The sequence below is a fragment of the Drosophila pseudoobscura genome, chromosome 2, assembly GCF_009870125.1.
Source record: "Drosophila pseudoobscura strain MV-25-SWS-2005 chromosome 2, UCI_Dpse_MV25, whole genome shotgun sequence".
Classification (NCBI taxonomy): domain Eukaryota; kingdom Metazoa; phylum Arthropoda; class Insecta; order Diptera; family Drosophilidae; genus Drosophila; species Drosophila pseudoobscura.
Window position 1 is genome coordinate 3,096,915 of NC_046679.1, and position 17,232 is coordinate 3,114,146.

The window sequence follows — 17,232 nt, forward strand, 5'->3', positions numbered from 1 at the left end:
CTGCGATCGCAAACAAATGAATGAGTATAGATATATCACTCACTATGTACACCCTATTTTCTTAAGATTTTACTCCAACATCCAAGCAACTCCGTTCGATGGTCGCCTTCGAGTACAAGGTGGCGTATACGTAATGTTTGTACGAATCTCTGTTTAAACGAGATTCTTTTCCTCCGACCTTTGCCTGCATTGTGCGAATACTCGTAAATTATACAGAAGTGTACGCTCGAATATAGAGAATCACGGTGCGAACAAAAGTTATGCGTAATTAATTTTGAAAGCGTTTCACCAATTAAAATTCGACACCCAGAGCATAAATCATTGACCATTGAGCAACGTTCGACCATTGTTCTTAGCCACGTTTCAATGTTATTAGAGCACATTTATAAAGATTTTGAATACTTTTTTGTTTATCTCTCAGAATCTGTTATGCTGCCACTGAGCATAAAGGGGTGCTGGGAAATCTCAGCAGAAGTGAGTCGCAAGATTGGATCCTTGACCAGCAGCGCATCGATCAGACTCTTGGCATCCTCGCTGATACAGTCCTTCAGTTCCAAAGGAAACTGGTACTCACTAACCACAGTATCGTTGCAGATATCACGAATATCCGTGTATCCCGTGCCGAAGGGGTGCCGAATGAATAACATACAAAAGAGAGTGACACCAAAGGACCAGGTATCCACCCGGTAGTCGTATTTACAGCCAAGAATCATCTCGGGAGCTATGTACCTTGCAGTTCCGACAAAGCCCTTCATCGCTCCGTCCTCGAAATAGGTAGCGGCTCCAAAATCTGCGATCTTAGCAACTAAAACACCGTCAGCGAAACTTAAGAGCAGGTTATCGGGTTTTATGTCGCGATGGATGATTCCATTGGCGTGTATGTAGGTCAGGCCACAGGCGACGTCTCTCATGACCCTGTGGACTGTGGGCTCGGGAATCCTGCCTTGGCGAGCCCTCATATCTTGCACGCTGCAGGCCATGCACTCGATCACAAAAAAGGTGTACGAGTACCCCGGCCTGTGAACGGTGAAAATCAGATCAACGACGTTCGGATGGGTCTGCAGCTTGCGCATGATCTCCACTTCTTTGTACTTGGCATCACGATTGAGCATGTACTTCTCGTTCACCACCTTGACAATGCATCTCCGGACTTCCTTCGTCTTGGGCTTAGCCAAGCAGATAGCGGTCGTTTGGCTATTCACCAACCTGAAGCTTTCATCAATGTAGATCGCAACGGAGTCGGGGAGGACCTTTGGCATCGTTTCATTAGAGGCCTTCCGACTGTTAATCCAGCGTGGAATAGCTGTCCGCAGCCGTCCAAAATGTCTACTCACAGAGTAGTCCATTTCGATGAACCTCTCGTACCGGCAGCAGCAGACGACGATGTCCCCATCCAAAAAGGAATCAAGAAAGGTAATCGGAGTGCCATTGGTGCGACATAAGCGTTCGATGCCCGATCGGAGCACGACATGTGAGTGCAGGACGCTGGTTACGTCCTCCAAGAGTATGCCAAAATCTTTGTATTTGCATGGGGACACAGAGAGCATGACGCCTCGGAAGAATGGATCCCCATTTCGGAGAAAACAGACACGGACCGCCTTCATGGTGCTACCCAATCGATTGACCACTGCCAGTACCTTCGTAGAGTCCATCTTGTAAAATTTTAAATAAAAACTAATTTCATTTGTTTGTTTGTTTGTTTGTGTGTTTGGTGTGTAATGAACTGACTTTTGTAACACTTCCGAAATGTCACCAACCCGTGATCCAAATGCTAGCCTGCTCGGTTTCCATGCGGTAGTGCTTTTTTCAATTCTCTTCCGTCATGCCCATCATGTCCATGCCCATGCCCGTGTCTAGGGGAGGTGGCTTGTGTGCGGGGTCACAATGATAACCGTGTGGCAGCAACAGCATAATTTATGACACACTAAATTGTGAATGGCAGCAGCCGTTGTAGCAGCCGCAGCCGCAGCCACTGATGAAGAGCGCCAAAGCCGCTGCTATAATTGAATAATCAGCTTTGTTGCCCAGCAGGCGAGTGCGCGACCCCCCTGAGATATATTCGTATGTGGCATACAGATACATACAAACTGAGATACTCGTGTCGTTCCCCACCACCAACCCGTTCGGGGGGCGACGCAACTCGCGCCAAGTGCAAATTTGTAGTCAATCAAACAGCCACTTTATGATCCCCTCGTCCAGGCTGTGGGTGTTAATTTATTGGCAAATCGGTGGAAAGGTCTCCGGCTGTGTGGCTATTTCTGTAAAAGTCAGCAATTTGCTTTGATTGACTTTCCTAATTAGCTTATTTCTGAGAGATTTCTATATTTTCTGCGAAAATATTTTTAAATCTAAGATTTTCACCACAAAGTTACTCAACACTAATAGCCACCGTTAGATGGCGGGATCAGCCCAAAAGTATGCAGCAAAAAGTAGAATGCTTCTTCACCGCTAGATGACGTGACAGCAAGGCGGGAAAAGCGCTTTCTCAGCCGTTTTTCAAATCCCTCTAAAGCAAAACAATTGAATTTAATAATAAAATAATATTTATTTCTTTTTACAAAAACATCGTAAAAGGGTTCTCTGGTTGGCATTTTTCGACATAAGATGGACTCTGACTATTTACACCTGCTTATTGCCGATACACGTACTATATATGGTATATGGTGTTGTAAGGAAAAATATCTTGACATTTGGTTATCAGAACAGTGTGTATGTGTATGGGTGTGGGTGTGGGTGTGGGTGTGTGTGTGTGGGCGTTGGGGTGGCTAAATGCTGCAACACTTACAAGCTAAAATGCTAAGTAATATAGCTAAGAATATAGCTAGAAATTCCTACAGACTACGAAAATTGTACAATGAAGTTTGCTTTTAAATATTCTGGTTTTCGTGCGCTCTTTCTCCTTCACAAAATGGCAATACGAAATATGTGTTCATGTATATGTGTTGTGTGTGGGTGAGTGAGTGTGTGGTGCATGTGTATGTGTGTGGGTGTGTGGGTGTGCGTGTGCACTTTACATGGCAGCACCATTGTAATGCTGATACATCTCGTCCCAGAACCTCTGTCGTTCCGGCTCTGGATTCGTCTTCATGGCAAGAGTTCCCGAGATGTCCAGGTAGTTGAGGCTATTCATCACATTCGATGGATCGATGGGCGCCCACTTTGTGGTCAAATACGGATCCTCAACATCGGGCGTGGGTGTGCTGAAGCCATACAAAATTGAAATTCAAGAAAACTTCGAGGAGCTTCTCTCTAAGACTCACCCGTATTTGGCGAAATTCGTCCACATGCGCACCATGCGATTCTTAACCTGCACCTCCAGCGACTTGGGGTCCAGGCTCAGGTTGAAGAAGCCAAATTTGAAGAGATATCCCAGCTCATCGCCGTGACAGACCCCCGGTCGGGGAATGCCCAGCATCCGCTTGTACAGCCCCAGGGCACCATCGAAGGAGAAGCGGTACATGTAGACAGGAGCGCTTCCATACTTGGCATGATTACGGGCAGTCCGGCGAATGCCTTGCAGGAACATGAGATCAGTGAGGAGCTGCCATAGAAGATCGTGCATTATAATGATATGAAGTTCATTCAGTGGTAAGTGCACCCACCGCTATCATCTCGTCGACGGATTCAATGCCCACATGCTTGTTCCCCAGGTAGAAGGAGCGTATCTCGCGGGTGACCCTGTCATGGACATGGGTGGAATTCAAGTCCTGAGGCACCAGGCGTCCAAAGTCGTTCTCAATTATGCCCAGCAACTGGGGATTCTTTCGAAGTCCTAAGTTGAAGAGTTGAAGATGGTTTAGTCTAAAGTTACCTTTAGGGAATGCCCCACACTTACTTCTTATAAAGAGCATTGCTTCATGGGTGTTATAGCCTGTCATGTAGGCCACATCGCTGTTGAAGTTCTGCGTGTGGTACATGTCACTTGGATGCTGGGTGATGAAGGGCTGCTCATAGAACTGCTCCTCTTCGGAGTCCTGGTTCCAATAGCCCTCGACATTTGGAACGAAGGGCAGTCCGATATTGTTGCGCTGATCCTCTGCCGTGATGGTGGTCGGCGCTGCCTCCACCAGCTTCATCGCGGGCACGCGCCGCAAGAAGTCCAGGATCTCCTCTGTTCTGTTGGCACCCACGTAGCCTAGATTGGCTGCCAGGCGGGAGGCTCTCTTGCTGGAATTGGCGGACATGGACCAGGGATTCAGGGCGGAGCCACTCTGCGAGATGGCGCGGTGGAAGAGTCCCTTGGCCATGGGCGACAGCAGGAGCAGCTGCACCGAGGAAGCCCCAGCAGACTCCCCGAAGACTGTTACCTGGGCGGGGTCACCACCAAAGGCGGCTATGTTGTCGCGCACCCACTTGAGGGCCAGCACCTGATCCTTGAGTCCCTGATTGCCGGGCGCATCGGGTCCGGCGGTGAGGAAGCCCAGTGGTCCCAGTCTGTAGTTGAGCGTGACGAGTACAATGTCCTCCGCCACCAGATAGTCGGGTCCGTAGAGGAAGGCATTGCCCGAGCCGAAGGAGAAGCCGCCACCATGCAGCCAGACCATCACTGGCCGCCTATTCTGCTCGCTGGACTCCTCATCCTCCTTGGGCATGCGGGTGGTGAATACGTTGACGAACAGACAGTCCTCGTCTCCCTTGAAGGTGTCCAGGATCATGTTCTTGTGCGGACAGCTCTGGCCCTCCCTCGAGGCATCGCGGATGCCAGACCAAGGCTTCTCTGGCTCTGCCGAGCGGAATCTATGGGAGTGTAAGTATATGGTATATATATCATATATATGGGTCTGGGATTAACGCACCTTCTGGCTCCGATCGGTGCTGCTCCGTAGCGCATTCCCTTGAAACTGTAGTAGCCTCCTCGCTCTCCGGAGCGGTACTTCTGGTAGCGTCCCCGAACCTTGCCCAGCGTTGTGGTGGCCACAATCTCACGCTCCTTCTGCTTGCAGGGGAAGGCGGAATAAAGGTTAATATCTTAAGTTTCGATTCATTTTTAATTGTTTATTAATACGGTTTCAACTATCAAATGTTTGGAATGCAGCGTTGCGCAACGAATTTGCATTAGAACCGGCACTGGGGAAGTGTGCCATGGTGCAAGTGTTGCGCAATTGCCTCGGTCAATGGCCACTGATCGATGGCGATGGCGATGGCCAAAAAAAGCCTGTTCTCGCCTCCACTCAGGCCGAGAATATGTTACGGGCGGTTCTCAAATGTCAGATCTTTCTTTGCTATTGACTCGGCCTCAGCCCCAAGTTGAAGTTGATTTGGCTGTGGCATTGTTGCAGTTGCTGTTGCTGTTGCAGCTGCAGCCTGGCCATGTTTGGCCAGCTGGCTGGCTCCCCACGTTCAAGTTGAGATTTGATTGGGTCAGGCAGATTTATACATATGTTTGACAAGTCTCGTCAAGGTCGCCGTAGCCAGTGGCTTGAGACTCACCCGCAGAGATCGCACCACCTCCTGGACCACGCGCATCGCCCGCGAAGGCAGCAGCTGCACGAGGGAGTTCGGATGCGAGGTCAGGGTCTTCCAGGCCGTCGTCTCCTGCAATTACAAAGATACAAAGATTGGAGCATTGTTACTATAGTGGAGCAATTGACAAAAACACGCAGATCGCCCAGTCCAAGTTCACTGGGTTCGTCTGTCCGACGTTGACAATTTTTGGGGCTGTCCAATTTGTAATGATGTTAACTGTTAACGGCCAACCTTCACCGACTGCTGCTGCCAAATGAAATTTCATTTAATTGAAACACCATTTGCATCACTACACAGCACTCGGACATAAAGCTCGAGAGGGGGCATGGCAATTAACAACAACTACAGTCACGTGCTGCCAAAGGAAACGATCGCATTAGCCAGACTCGCATTTGGATACAGCCGAAGCCGTAGAGCCACTGGAGCTCTCATTAAGGTGTGTGTCTCGTAGTGAATCATGACACAGTTAGATGACGATGGTTTGCTCTGGCTACGAGTCTATGTAGTTGTTGTGGAGCGCCACAAATACCCAACGAATGGCCAGGCTAGTTTCAAGTTCAAATTTTATGAGTTTTTATGCTAATTACTTTTGCCGGATACCCTCACCCGAAGGCAACATTCACTGGGATGACGCGAATGGGGTGCAGACACCATGGAAGGGTGCTTCAGTGCGTGAGAGGTATTCGGAATTCGGTCAAGTTTTGTATTGGCTTTGCATTCGAAATGTTGTCGTTTCATTTCGTAGCTCTATCTGTATCTGTATCTGTATCTGTTTCTGTTTCTTGGGCTTATGCTAATGTGGGTGTAGCTGGTTTATAACAGTTTTCAATTTGGCTCTATTCGCATCGCCGTTTGGCTTTAATTATAACTGTTTAATGCGCTTGTTAGCTTTTGTTTCGATATCCGAACTGAAATTTGTGGATTGTGGATAAGGCTTTTAAGAAGTGGGTCATTGTTCAATTGACTCGAAGTGCGGCCTGAAATGTCCTAAGAAAGCACTTAAAAGCAGTCTGGATAGGTTGTCTGTCAACTGTGGAATGTTGTCCAAAGACTGTGGGCTATCAAATGCAGGCGCCAATACAGCTTACAGCCCAACAAAAAACATGGTCTAATATGGAAATGTGTGAGGCAGCAGACACCATCATCATCATCATCGTGCAGCGCATATGCATTCGCATAATATTTTGCCACTTACAATGCATCCATTATGTAATTGGCGCTTTCACGCTACGCTCGCAATCCAAAAATAAACGAAATGCGAAATGAAATGCAGGCCGGCAGATCGCCCGCCGCTCTACATACAATACAATATGTACTGCGAGTACGAGTAAAATAGAAAGTTACAAATGCAATTGTCTGGGCTGTTGCATAAGAATTATCTATCAGTATGGCAAACAAACCGTGGTAGAACTGGCCATTTGCCGGACTCCGCGCATGTCCAGTGACCCGGAAGAGCTGTCCGTTGCGGCAGTTGGCGCTGATGATGTCGTTGTGGATATTGTTGAGGCCGTTGTTGTCGTTGTTGTGGATGTTGTCGATGTAGTGGCGATTAAAAAAAATGCTTTTGCTGGCAAATCTTGCAAATCACCGATAACCGACTCCGACCCCGAATCCGAATCCGCCGCGCCCCAAACAGCGGCAGCAAGCTCATTGGGATTGGGGGACTTTCTCTCGGTTTTCATTCGATTGCCGGATTCATTTGGTCGCTGCACACAAATTGCAAAGACAATTAGAGCAGTGGCCAGCACAAGGCCCACGACGGCAGCTCCACAGGCCAAATGGCGGCGACAGGGCATGACGATGCGCACAGGGGGACAAGGGACACGGGAGACGGGAGACGGGATGCGAGCCGCGGACACAGATACGGAACGGGCAATTTTGCTTTATGCAACCGACGACAATTGTACCAATTTGCTGCTGTTGCACGTTGCAATGTAAAACCTATAAACTTTGATTTATTGAACTCAAGCTGCCCCCTCAGTGGTGACACTTTGCACTGCGGCAGTTACTGAGACAGTTACTGCAAATAGTGTGCGCTGTCTTCACTTTTCCGTCCGTTCCACTGTATCTGCTGCTGCACTCGCTGCTAGTTTCGGGCCGAACTGTGGAGCTTGGGCCACAAACAGCGCCTCACATTAGATTCCACTTGTTCCTCGTTTTTGTTTTGGCCCGGCAGTCGTTATAATACCCTGGCTGTGGGGGATGTGATGGGGTGTCTTGGGACTCTGGCATCCTGAGTCATGGGACGTTATGTTCCTAGGTTGATGTATGATTTAGTCTCCCTTGTTGCACAATGCTATATTTATTGTTCTTCTTTCAGCTCCAGGGTATCGCTTAGCCCACTCTTTCTCCCTCCCTACACTGGATAGTTTATCTTATTTGAGTTGCACTTGTTACTGGTATTGTCTATCTGCTGTCTGTTTGAAGTTGTAAACACATTTTTTTGGTTTTGATTTATTTTTAACGGCTTGTTTTATTGCTCGAGTTATGTAAGGCACGCAATGGCTCGGTGCAGACATTGTTCAGGTATTGCTCGGTTATTCTCTTGTGGGTTTTATCAGTCAATGTTATCCGACCGGCAAACGGAAATGTTGTTATATTTTAATAGCAATATTTATTCTGATAGTGCTCGTCAGGGGCATAATTTAATGATTTAAGATTTAAGCTTCGATAATGAACACATGTATATATTTTTTAATTGAATGTGGGATCCCAGATGATAAGTAGGTAAGGTGTCACGTGATGCTATTTACGAGCAGTATAAAATGTGTATGGGTGCCAGCGTATTGGCAAGTCGTCTCTGATCTTTTCCACTGGCTTAATTTATTCGTAATGTCATCAGATGCATTGCTGGAATATGAATTGCCGAAGGCATTCCTAGATAGATTCGCTTGGCTTTGGGTCTGATTGAAACAGAGGCGTAGTCGGGACCCATTGGAGTTTTTAAAGGGAAAAACATAACTTGAATTCTTTATGTGACCTCCTCAAGCAGAGGCGCTGATGTGTGCCACTGCCTGATTCATTGGCAGGTGTCAAACAAACCACTCGCGGGTGTCTGCAAAAAAAAACTACTGGGTTCAGCAGAACAAATGTGCGAAATACATATTCGCTGGCTATGGGAACTGACCAGCCCCACCTCTGACACCACTTTGACTCCTTGGCTCATAAAAGCCATTAGCAGGCACATGTAAATGCAGTCTTTGGTGGCCCAAAGCAATCAGAAAGTGCTACCGCAGTCGGCGAACAACTTGGCCAAAACAGAAAACAATAACTTGAGACAACGGGGAGACGTTCATTGCGGCTACTTAAACACCGCGGCGACGTCAGACCAGGTGTTGAGTTACCTCTTGGGGCGGCAACAAATTTGCGACACGATGTCAAAGTCACAGACACGCGCCCAGCGCTTTGTGGCTTTCATTTAAATTTAAATGCAAAGCCGAAATGGTCGAGTCAGCCAAAATGTACAGCTCTGACAGCTCTTTTGTCTATGCCAGAGAATCTTAATTTATTCTTCGGAGACCTACTCTTAGACCTAGACAAGCAGGTTCCTGAGGGATTGGACTCACCTTAAGTTGGTTGGAGATCTTCCCGGCACGTGCTATGGCCGTGCCGAATGTGGACGGGGCAATGGCAATGGAGGAGCCCTGCTCCCACAGAAGAAGTGTCACCAGGGACAGCAGCAGCAGGCAGAGCATCGAAGGCGGGGGTCGCGGACCCGCTGACCGTCTGGCGGATATCATGGTGCGCTTGGATCTTTGCTGGGTAAACAGATTCGAATAATGCATTAGTCGCTGTCCACAATCTGGTCTAATGTGTTTGCAAAAGCGTCAAAACCGAATAACGAACACCGAACACCGAACACTGAATGCTGAATACTGAATAGCGCATAACCAACAATGAATACCGAATCGAAGCGAGGCAAGAGCGAGCGTAGTGCGCAACGCTTCTGAGCCAACTTCTTGGTCATGGCCAAGACAAAGACGCGAATGTCAACCGCTCGAGCCCCAGCATAAGCTGAGCCAATCTTGTATGAGTACTTCACTCTAATTTACGTCCACTCCACTCGACAAGAGTTGACTCAGTTTTTCCAGCATTCTTTGCGCCTCTGCGCCTCTGTGCCGGTGGTCTAAATTAAAATTGCTTGCGATTATTTTCGAATTTGTTCACTCTGTTTGTCTTGGCCTAATACTAATACAGACATTATTCAATTTGGTGTTGTGTGTGTTTTTTTCCCCTACGTGAGGTCACTTAATATTTGGATGCTCACAGGGCGTATGATTAATTAGGCATTCATTTGATGTGTTGTATCGTCGTCGCAGTTGCCGATGTTGATGACTTTAAGTTTATTTCACATTATTAATATATAGTCGTATACATTTTAGGTTTTACATAAACAGACAGACTCAATGACAATGGACTAATTGAATGGCAAGACCGGAAACCTAAGCGAGAAGGTCTCAAGAAGCGAACGAACTGGGTTTTGAGGCAACAGCAACCTTAATTCACATCTACATCAACCTTTATATAGGTGATAATTCGATCTAAACGATGTTTCCTCTTCCTTAACGGCCGAAGAAATGTGCACAAAAGCCCCATGGCACGCCCACCAATCCACCATGAGAGACCACCACTGTTAAACCAGTAACCCACTCCCACTTCCTGCTTGCTGCTCTCTCTCTCTCCCTCTCTGTCTCTCTCTGGGCCATTTATCGTTATGACAATGCCATGGCAACACTTGCACTTTCGTTGAAAGTTGTTTGGCCAGCTGCAGCGATGGCCACGAAAGAGAGAAATATCAAGCGGAAGAGAGCACTGCACGACGATCAGCTGTGCGCACTCTTTCTCTCTCTCTCTCTCTTTTCGCCATACATCACAAATATCTGCTCATTGCTATGGATATATGATTATCACAATGTATGCTTCGTATGCAAATCAGAGTTTGCTCGAACTTTACTTTGCGCAAGCCTGCATACAAATGTGGCAAATCGAAGCCGAGACCCAAAGAAAATAGCAATCGCAGAGAATGCGGCAATTTTGTAATGCCCTGACCAATTGAAGACCCAAAGAGCGAAAGAGATACGAGTACTCCAACAGCCAGAGAGAGCGCCACAAATTAGTTGCCATGAAACGGGAAATTAACAGAGGCATTAACAGAGGCCAAATGCAGGTGGCAGCAACAACGGCAGCAGGAAAATCAGTAGTAGGCGCCGTAAAAGAGCAGGAAAATTGTTTGGGGGGAGAGAATCCAACACCGGCTGCTGATGGAGATGGAGCTGGATCTGAAAGCTGAAACTGCAAATGGCATGGGGATTGCAGCCCAGACTTGGGATAGAGACCCGCGGCTGAGACTCGCAGCTCGAAGCCGGCCAGACGAGCTTACGACACGTTACGTAAGCGGCGAGCAAAACAAAAAAGGTAAATATTGGATGGAAAAAAGTAAAAAGAAAAAATAATGAAATAAATAAGTCAAATAGCTGATACAGCGAAAAGGCATTCAAAGAAGAGAGAAATTGCCGGAGAAAGAGTGAGAGAAACCCGACTCCGAAGAGAGGTGCGAGAAAGCGAGAGCTAAGCAGATGATAACGTGCCGAAGATGATGGCCCAGTATTTGGCTTGTGCAGGCGTTCAAACAACCAATTAACGGTAAATTTCGCTTGACCCATTGCATAAGAAGCCGGCGCAGCCAAAAACGGAACTAATCCGAACAATTTGGCAGACAGCAGGCAGCAGGCAGCAGGCAGTACAAATGTATTGGGAGTGACAGACTGCCGGACAGAGTAGTGGAAAGGCATCTGCTTTGGAGAGCAGTCGGAACGGAGTCCGTGAGGAGTATGTTGACGCAAGAAGTTTCATTAACAAAAGCCGTCTGTACAAATATTACAGCGGACAAAACAGATAAATATTTGACACACATATTTTTGTTGAACCCCTGGCTCGCAACATGACTCAACGCAACCGCTGCCTCAACGACAGCCCACTGCAATGCTCAATTTTCCGAAGATTCGATTTGGACAAACTGTTTCCACAGTGCACTGCAGTGGAGTAAATATATGCACAATTTCAATGGCATTCTGATGGGATCTGATCTGCCACTTCAGGACACATACGAGTACACAATTCATTGCTGGTTGAACACTTTTCGATGCACTCTCTAATTGGTTTTCTGTTAAGCAAGTTCAAGTTTGTGGCTTAAGTCTTTTGCCTACTTTGATTTCAGCTTTGAAATCGAATGCGGTTTCAGCTTTGGTTTCGGCTGCGGCTTCGGGTTCAGACTCGGACTCGTCTTGCTGTCGCGTACCGAAAAATACTCGTATATCGTGCTTCACGTTTGACTGTCGCCGACGAAGTGAAGCTGGGACTGTGCAGCGGTGCGCTTAAGCGTCAAATTGCTCTTACTTATACCTTAACCCCCGGGGTACGCCCGACCCGAACCGCTCTCCGATTGGGCATGCAAATCATGGCCAGAAGCTGTGCAAATATCCCGAATGTTTATCACCTGAGATGAATTGAATGCATGCTAGGAATAACTTTCATTTGGTTAACTAATTCTTAGCTTTCATTGGAATTACACTACAAACAAAGGTGGGCACTAAATCTAAAACATATGTGTAAATATTTTGAAATTATATTTGCCATAGATCATCGTTAAGAACATTTTAGATAGCGTGTACTTTCAAATAATCGTACACTTCCTAGCTCCAGACAGTTGGAGCGGCTTTCGGAAAGAGTATTCCAGCTTCTGGTTTCATTTAACGCTTTGGGGAACAGCCTACATAGTACAGATATATATGGGCAGACCCAGCTGAATAACAGTTTGTGAAAAGCAGAGTTTCTATGAGCTTGAATTATGGCCGCACTCGTTTCGAGTCCACGCAGACACGCCGGCTCACGCATATATTATGCAAAATTATATCTACATTTCAATTTTTGGCAATTGGCTTGGTACCACAGCAAACAGGCTAATGACAGCCGCGTATTCTTGACCAAAATCGAGTTGGTTGGCCCTATTTGGTCATTTGAGGCACGCAGGCGAAGAGCTCTCGTTTATCTGAAACTATAGACACGTGCAATTAGGCGACACTGCCGTTTATTGTCACCACGGAAAAGCAGTTGACACTGGACAGAGATGTGGAGATGGGACAGCTAGCAGCTTCGTTTCACCGTTTGAGATCAAGGATGCGACTAATAATCTGTGGCACAACAAGTCAAGGCAAGGCAGAGACAGAAAAAGATGGACAGACAGAATGTAGATGTGGATGTGGATGTGGATGGGGAAAAATAAAGTGACAATGGGCAATGAAATAACAACTGTAAAGGGTAATTCCAGCTCGACAATTAATGGCAGACATCTGATGAAAATGAACTTTTCACGAGTTGCAACTAATTAACAAAAAGCGATTGCCTAATCAAATGATCAAGTCACTTGAGCTGCAGTATTAGCGGAACAATTAAGGCGAATATTCTTACATAGGGCCATTAAGGTATCAGCTCTCAGAGAGCTCTTAGAGCTCTTTGACTCTCGGATTGGGCTGGTGACCTCGTTGGGCTGTTCTCACTTCGCCGCTTTACAGGCGAACCTAACCAAGCGCAGATCGTAAACAAAAGAATGCCGCGGCACTGTGCAAATAAACCTCGAAAATACAAATGAAAAATGGAAAACGAACCGAAAATATCAGCAGCAGCAGCAGCACGAGAGATACTCATTTACACCTGTGTTCATGAATTCATATTTTGTGCATTCTGGCGGCGACTCTGCCTGTCTCTCTGTTGTTCTGGCCCCGTAAGTGTGTCAACGTTTGTGGTTATTATTCTACGCAAATATTTGCTATGATTACTATGGCATACGAACATGTCCCCGGTCAAAGGTTTTCAGACCAGTCTCGATATAGATCCGACCAGGAAGAATATAAACTATGAAGATTTCACTGCAAGCAGTCGATGACGCAGGTGAAGGGCAGAACCTGTAGTGGAGGCTCGTGTGGCAGCCACAGCGCAAGGACAACTACAAGTCTATACAGCTCTGACGTCACTTGGTTTGTTGAACTTAAAAAGAGTTAAGAATTTCTACATGAGGATTTAAGAGCAAGCACTGAAGCTCCTCTTCGTGCGCTGATGATATCATGGTGACTGAATGTATTCGTTAAAATAGTAAACCTTGCATAGATAACTCAAGTTTCATTCATAATTTCAAAGGCTGATAAAACGGAACTCGTGGTGAGTGTTACCGCTTTTGGGAGATAAGACCATTATTGTTATTATGTACATATCTACAACCTGTACAATGTGTTTGGACATATGTAGTAATGTATGGCCTTGTCAGTTTCGAGATGACCTGCCTCTTGCCACAGTGAGTATTCTTTTGCAGGGTATTCAGACTTCGGTCTGTGTTGTGTATAGATTTGGTTGACTTACAAATATTCCCCTACTGATGGGGCGACTTTATAGTTTGCCAATCGCTTTGACAAAACCCATTATTTTCGATTGCCCCAAAGGCCGGTCGGGGAGTATTTGTCTGACGAGCATACTGCGGTGGCTAGTCAGTCGACGTGAACATGAACTCTTAATATAAGAGAATCATCCTAACAGTATGCACTACTTATAAGCACTGGCACTGGTTTGCAGCATGTAAAAATGTTAGGAGAAGTCTTCGAAAAGTTAAAGATATTACAGCCCAATATTATGCACCATATTTCCCTCCCTCATCAGTTTTTCCAAATCTAAAATAAAATTGCATTGGCCTTCCTCACTCCCACCACACTCTTCCTCGTGCAGTGTGCAGCCTCTCGCGAAAGAGAGCCAAAACAGCTTATTTTTTTTTCTCAATCTTATTTACTTACTTATTTCTTATAATGATATTATACTGATACTGCTATAGATATACTCTCACAAATGTACTAGTCGCTGCCTAGCTTGATTTATCTTGACCAGCCTAACACCTAAGAAGATCACAAAGACAGCTATGAGGCCAAAGCGGAGGCTCAACATTAACAGGTTGTCAAGGCTGTAGTACCGCATGAAAGGAACCTCCTCAATGTTCATGCGCATGTGTGAGACATCCTTGTGCCGTAGGGCATACTCCGTCCACCAGACGGCAGTCTCCAGGGGATTCATGGGCCGATCCTTAAAACACTGCGATAGCTCCTTAGCCTTGCGGGCATATCGTGGTTCCTCGAGCAGGGCACGGATGGTGGTAGACAATGCCTCCACAGTTAGAGTGTTGATATCGAGGGTCTCGGCCACGCCGACAAAGTGCATGCGCTTCATGTTGCCGAACTGGTCGAAGAAGACGGGCAGTCCCAGCATGGGAACTCCGCTGTGAACCGCTTCTATGGTGCTGAGGAGTCCACCGTTGGTGATGAAGAGCTTGACATTTGGATGGGCCAGCACCTGACGCTGCGGCGACTGATGAATAATGTAGATGTTATCCGACCTATTGTCCGACGCCTCCACCTCTCGCTTCCAGACAATGCGCTGCTTGAGCTGGGAGAAACTCTGCAGCAGCGTGTGCTGCATGCTCTCGGGCAGGAACCTCACCATGATCTCATTGCCCATCGAGAAGTAGATGACGCCGTGCTCGGCCTCGTCGAGGAAGCGTTGCAGCTGCTCATCGCAAGGCTCCGGGGGCTCGCTGAGATGAAGTCCGGCCACCTCGATGATGTTGGGTACATTGGCTCTAACTCGGCCCATGCTGAAGTGATTGTTCATCAGGATCACTGAGAACCGGGCCCGCAGTTCGTTGAGCTTTTCGGGTGGATAGCCAAAGAACTGCTTCAATAGCTGCAGCTGACCCGGCCGGTAGATAAGCAGCTCTATGAGCTGTTCCTCGGTTATATAGAACCAGTTGTACCACCTGCTCAGAGGGGAGCGCTCCCAGGAATATCCTGCAGGTGAGATGGGCTCATAGACACTGGGTGAGGGATTGCCCGCCAGGTAGTCCACGGCCCAATTGATGCTTAGGGTCGACATGCCCAATATGGGTGCATTGTAAAATCCAGCCAGGCCGAAGAGGGCATCCATGTGCACCGTTTCCAAGGTGATTATGTCGAACTGTTCGCTTCTATTCCGCAGCAACTGTTGGACTCCGCTGTCACTCAAAATCGCATAAGAGATGTTGTACAGAGCCCTAGAAGTCAGAAAGCTCTCTGACCATTTGCTTGAAAAATATTCCTTCATCTGATCTGACTCGATCACTTCTGCGGGAAAGTTGATTGTTGATCACTACCATTATTTTTTTTGGTTTGGAAAGCTTACCAGTCGTTTGTAGATCCAGCAACGGCACGCGAATGTGACGGACTCCCTCGATGTCGGGCGGGAAGTTCACTGGCGTCACCATCGTCACCTTGTGGCCCCGCTGGCTGAGGGCCCGCATCAGGGGATTGATAAGCTGGAAAGGCGAGGGAAACCGGTAAGGAAAAATTGCCAATATATTGGCCGCCAGTGCCAGCTCCAGGAAGAGCAGTAGGGAAAGCACTAGCCAAGCACAGCCGATGCGCATTTTCACGTATTTTCCTCGTCGATTTCTGTTCCGTACATGTCGAAGCTTCAAACTGAAATGAGTGGCAATCTTATCTCGAGTTCAGTGCTACCACTGAGAGGCACATTCGAATTACACGGCATAACAATAAATAAGTTGATAACTGCTGATAACAGTGAAAAGAGAGAGTGATAGAGAAAAAGTACCGATATCAGTTGCTTTTGCAGATTGAATTAACGTTCCGTAAAATTGCATTCAAAAAGTAGTTAAAAATTCCCTAAATAGTACCGTTGCTCCTACATTTGTCTCTTTTTAACAAGAATGAGCTATCTCACTCTAAGTCCGATTTTTCATTATTTGTTTATATAGCCAGCTCTTTCCCACAACGGTCTTTCATAGATCGCATGCGCATAACTTTCCATCTATTGAGTTTTTCCAAATGAACTCCACTTACGGCCGCCAGTGGCTCTCACTTGTGCCTATTGGGGTTGGCTGCAAGTTGAGTACCAGTTTGTTGCTTTACCATAATAGTACTTTATGATGCCATCCTTCTGTAATGTACCATTAAACATCCCTGCTATAATAGTTCATTCTCTTAGCATAATTCGAAGCCGCTTGTGGCGTACTCTTACGCTATCCATTGGACGGATATCCATGACTTATAATTTTACTATAGATGGGGACGAATAACAAAAGCAAGCCAGATATCTAAGTCCGAATCACTATGAATAAAGAAAACCATTTCCTCTTTCGTTTTCAAAATAAGTTCTTAAGTATACAAACATCTATTTATATTTAACAAAATATTCAGAATACAAAAACATATTTTTATTGGGAAATATGGTTAGGAGGAGATGCAAGCTACCTTCAATAAAGGCCTATACATGGGAGAAACCGGATAATAAAACTATAAACAAATGCAGAAATGCAGAAAACGGAGCATTTTTCTTTATAGATGCTCTATTTCACTGAATGCAAATTTGTAGTCATATATTTTCCTTCCTTCTGTGTGTGTGAAATATGTATTATTTAAACGAAGGATAGCGACGGCACGGTGTATTTCCATAACTATTTGTATAGACATAAGCGCCATGGACCGACATATATGAATCAGAATTAATATTATTGTTTTGTATGTACGCATGTCTAATGATGTTCTGTGCGATCTATATATTTGAATACATACTACTTACATATACTAATTTAGAAGCCATTAATGTATGTTGTTCTAAGTTGTATACATCTAACAGAAAATACATGTTTTAGGCTTGTTTTGTTTTGGCGATCGATCT

General features: G+C 46.2%; 3 protein-coding genes across 7 annotated transcripts; all 3 read right to left on the reverse strand.

The window, feature by feature from the left end:
* Positions 1-410: 410 nt before the first annotated feature.
* On the reverse strand, positions 411-1,652 carry LOC4800549 (serine/threonine-protein kinase DCLK2). Its single transcript, XM_001357772.4, has one exon. It carries the CDS (start codon positions 1,650-1,652, stop codon positions 411-413), a length of 1,242 nt encoding a protein of 413 aa, XP_001357809.3.
* An 868-nt stretch (positions 1,653-2,520) lies between these two features.
* Positions 2,521-11,859, reverse strand: LOC4800550 (esterase B1). 5 transcript variants are annotated; one of them, XM_003736218.3, is made up of 8 exons: positions 11,765-11,859; positions 9,033-9,224; positions 5,431-5,535; positions 4,797-4,936; positions 3,836-4,737; positions 3,603-3,772; positions 3,261-3,541; positions 2,521-3,200 (listed from the first exon to the last, which is right to left on the reverse strand). In XM_003736218.3, exons 2-8 carry the CDS (start codon positions 9,204-9,206, stop codon positions 3,011-3,013), a joined length of 1,962 nt encoding a protein of 653 aa, XP_003736266.3. In that variant the 5' UTR covers positions 9,207-9,224; positions 11,765-11,859; the 3' UTR covers positions 2,521-3,010. The 5 variants fall into 5 exon arrangements, with proteins under 5 accessions (XP_003736266.3, XP_015038455.2, XP_001357810.5 ...); XM_015182969.2 differs by having other exon boundaries at positions 11,673-11,844; XM_001357773.5 differs by lacking the exon at positions 11,765-11,859 and having other exon boundaries at positions 4,797-4,933; positions 9,033-9,266.
* A 2,460-nt stretch (positions 11,860-14,319) lies between these two features.
* Positions 14,320-16,022, reverse strand: LOC4800551 (2-hydroxyacylsphingosine 1-beta-galactosyltransferase-like). Its single transcript, XM_001357774.4, has 2 exons — positions 15,718-16,022; positions 14,320-15,659 (listed from the first exon to the last, which is right to left on the reverse strand). Exons 1-2 carry the CDS (start codon positions 15,959-15,961, stop codon positions 14,350-14,352), a joined length of 1,554 nt encoding a protein of 517 aa, XP_001357811.3. The 5' UTR covers positions 15,962-16,022; the 3' UTR covers positions 14,320-14,349.
* Between the last annotated feature and the right edge of the window lie 1,210 nt (positions 16,023-17,232).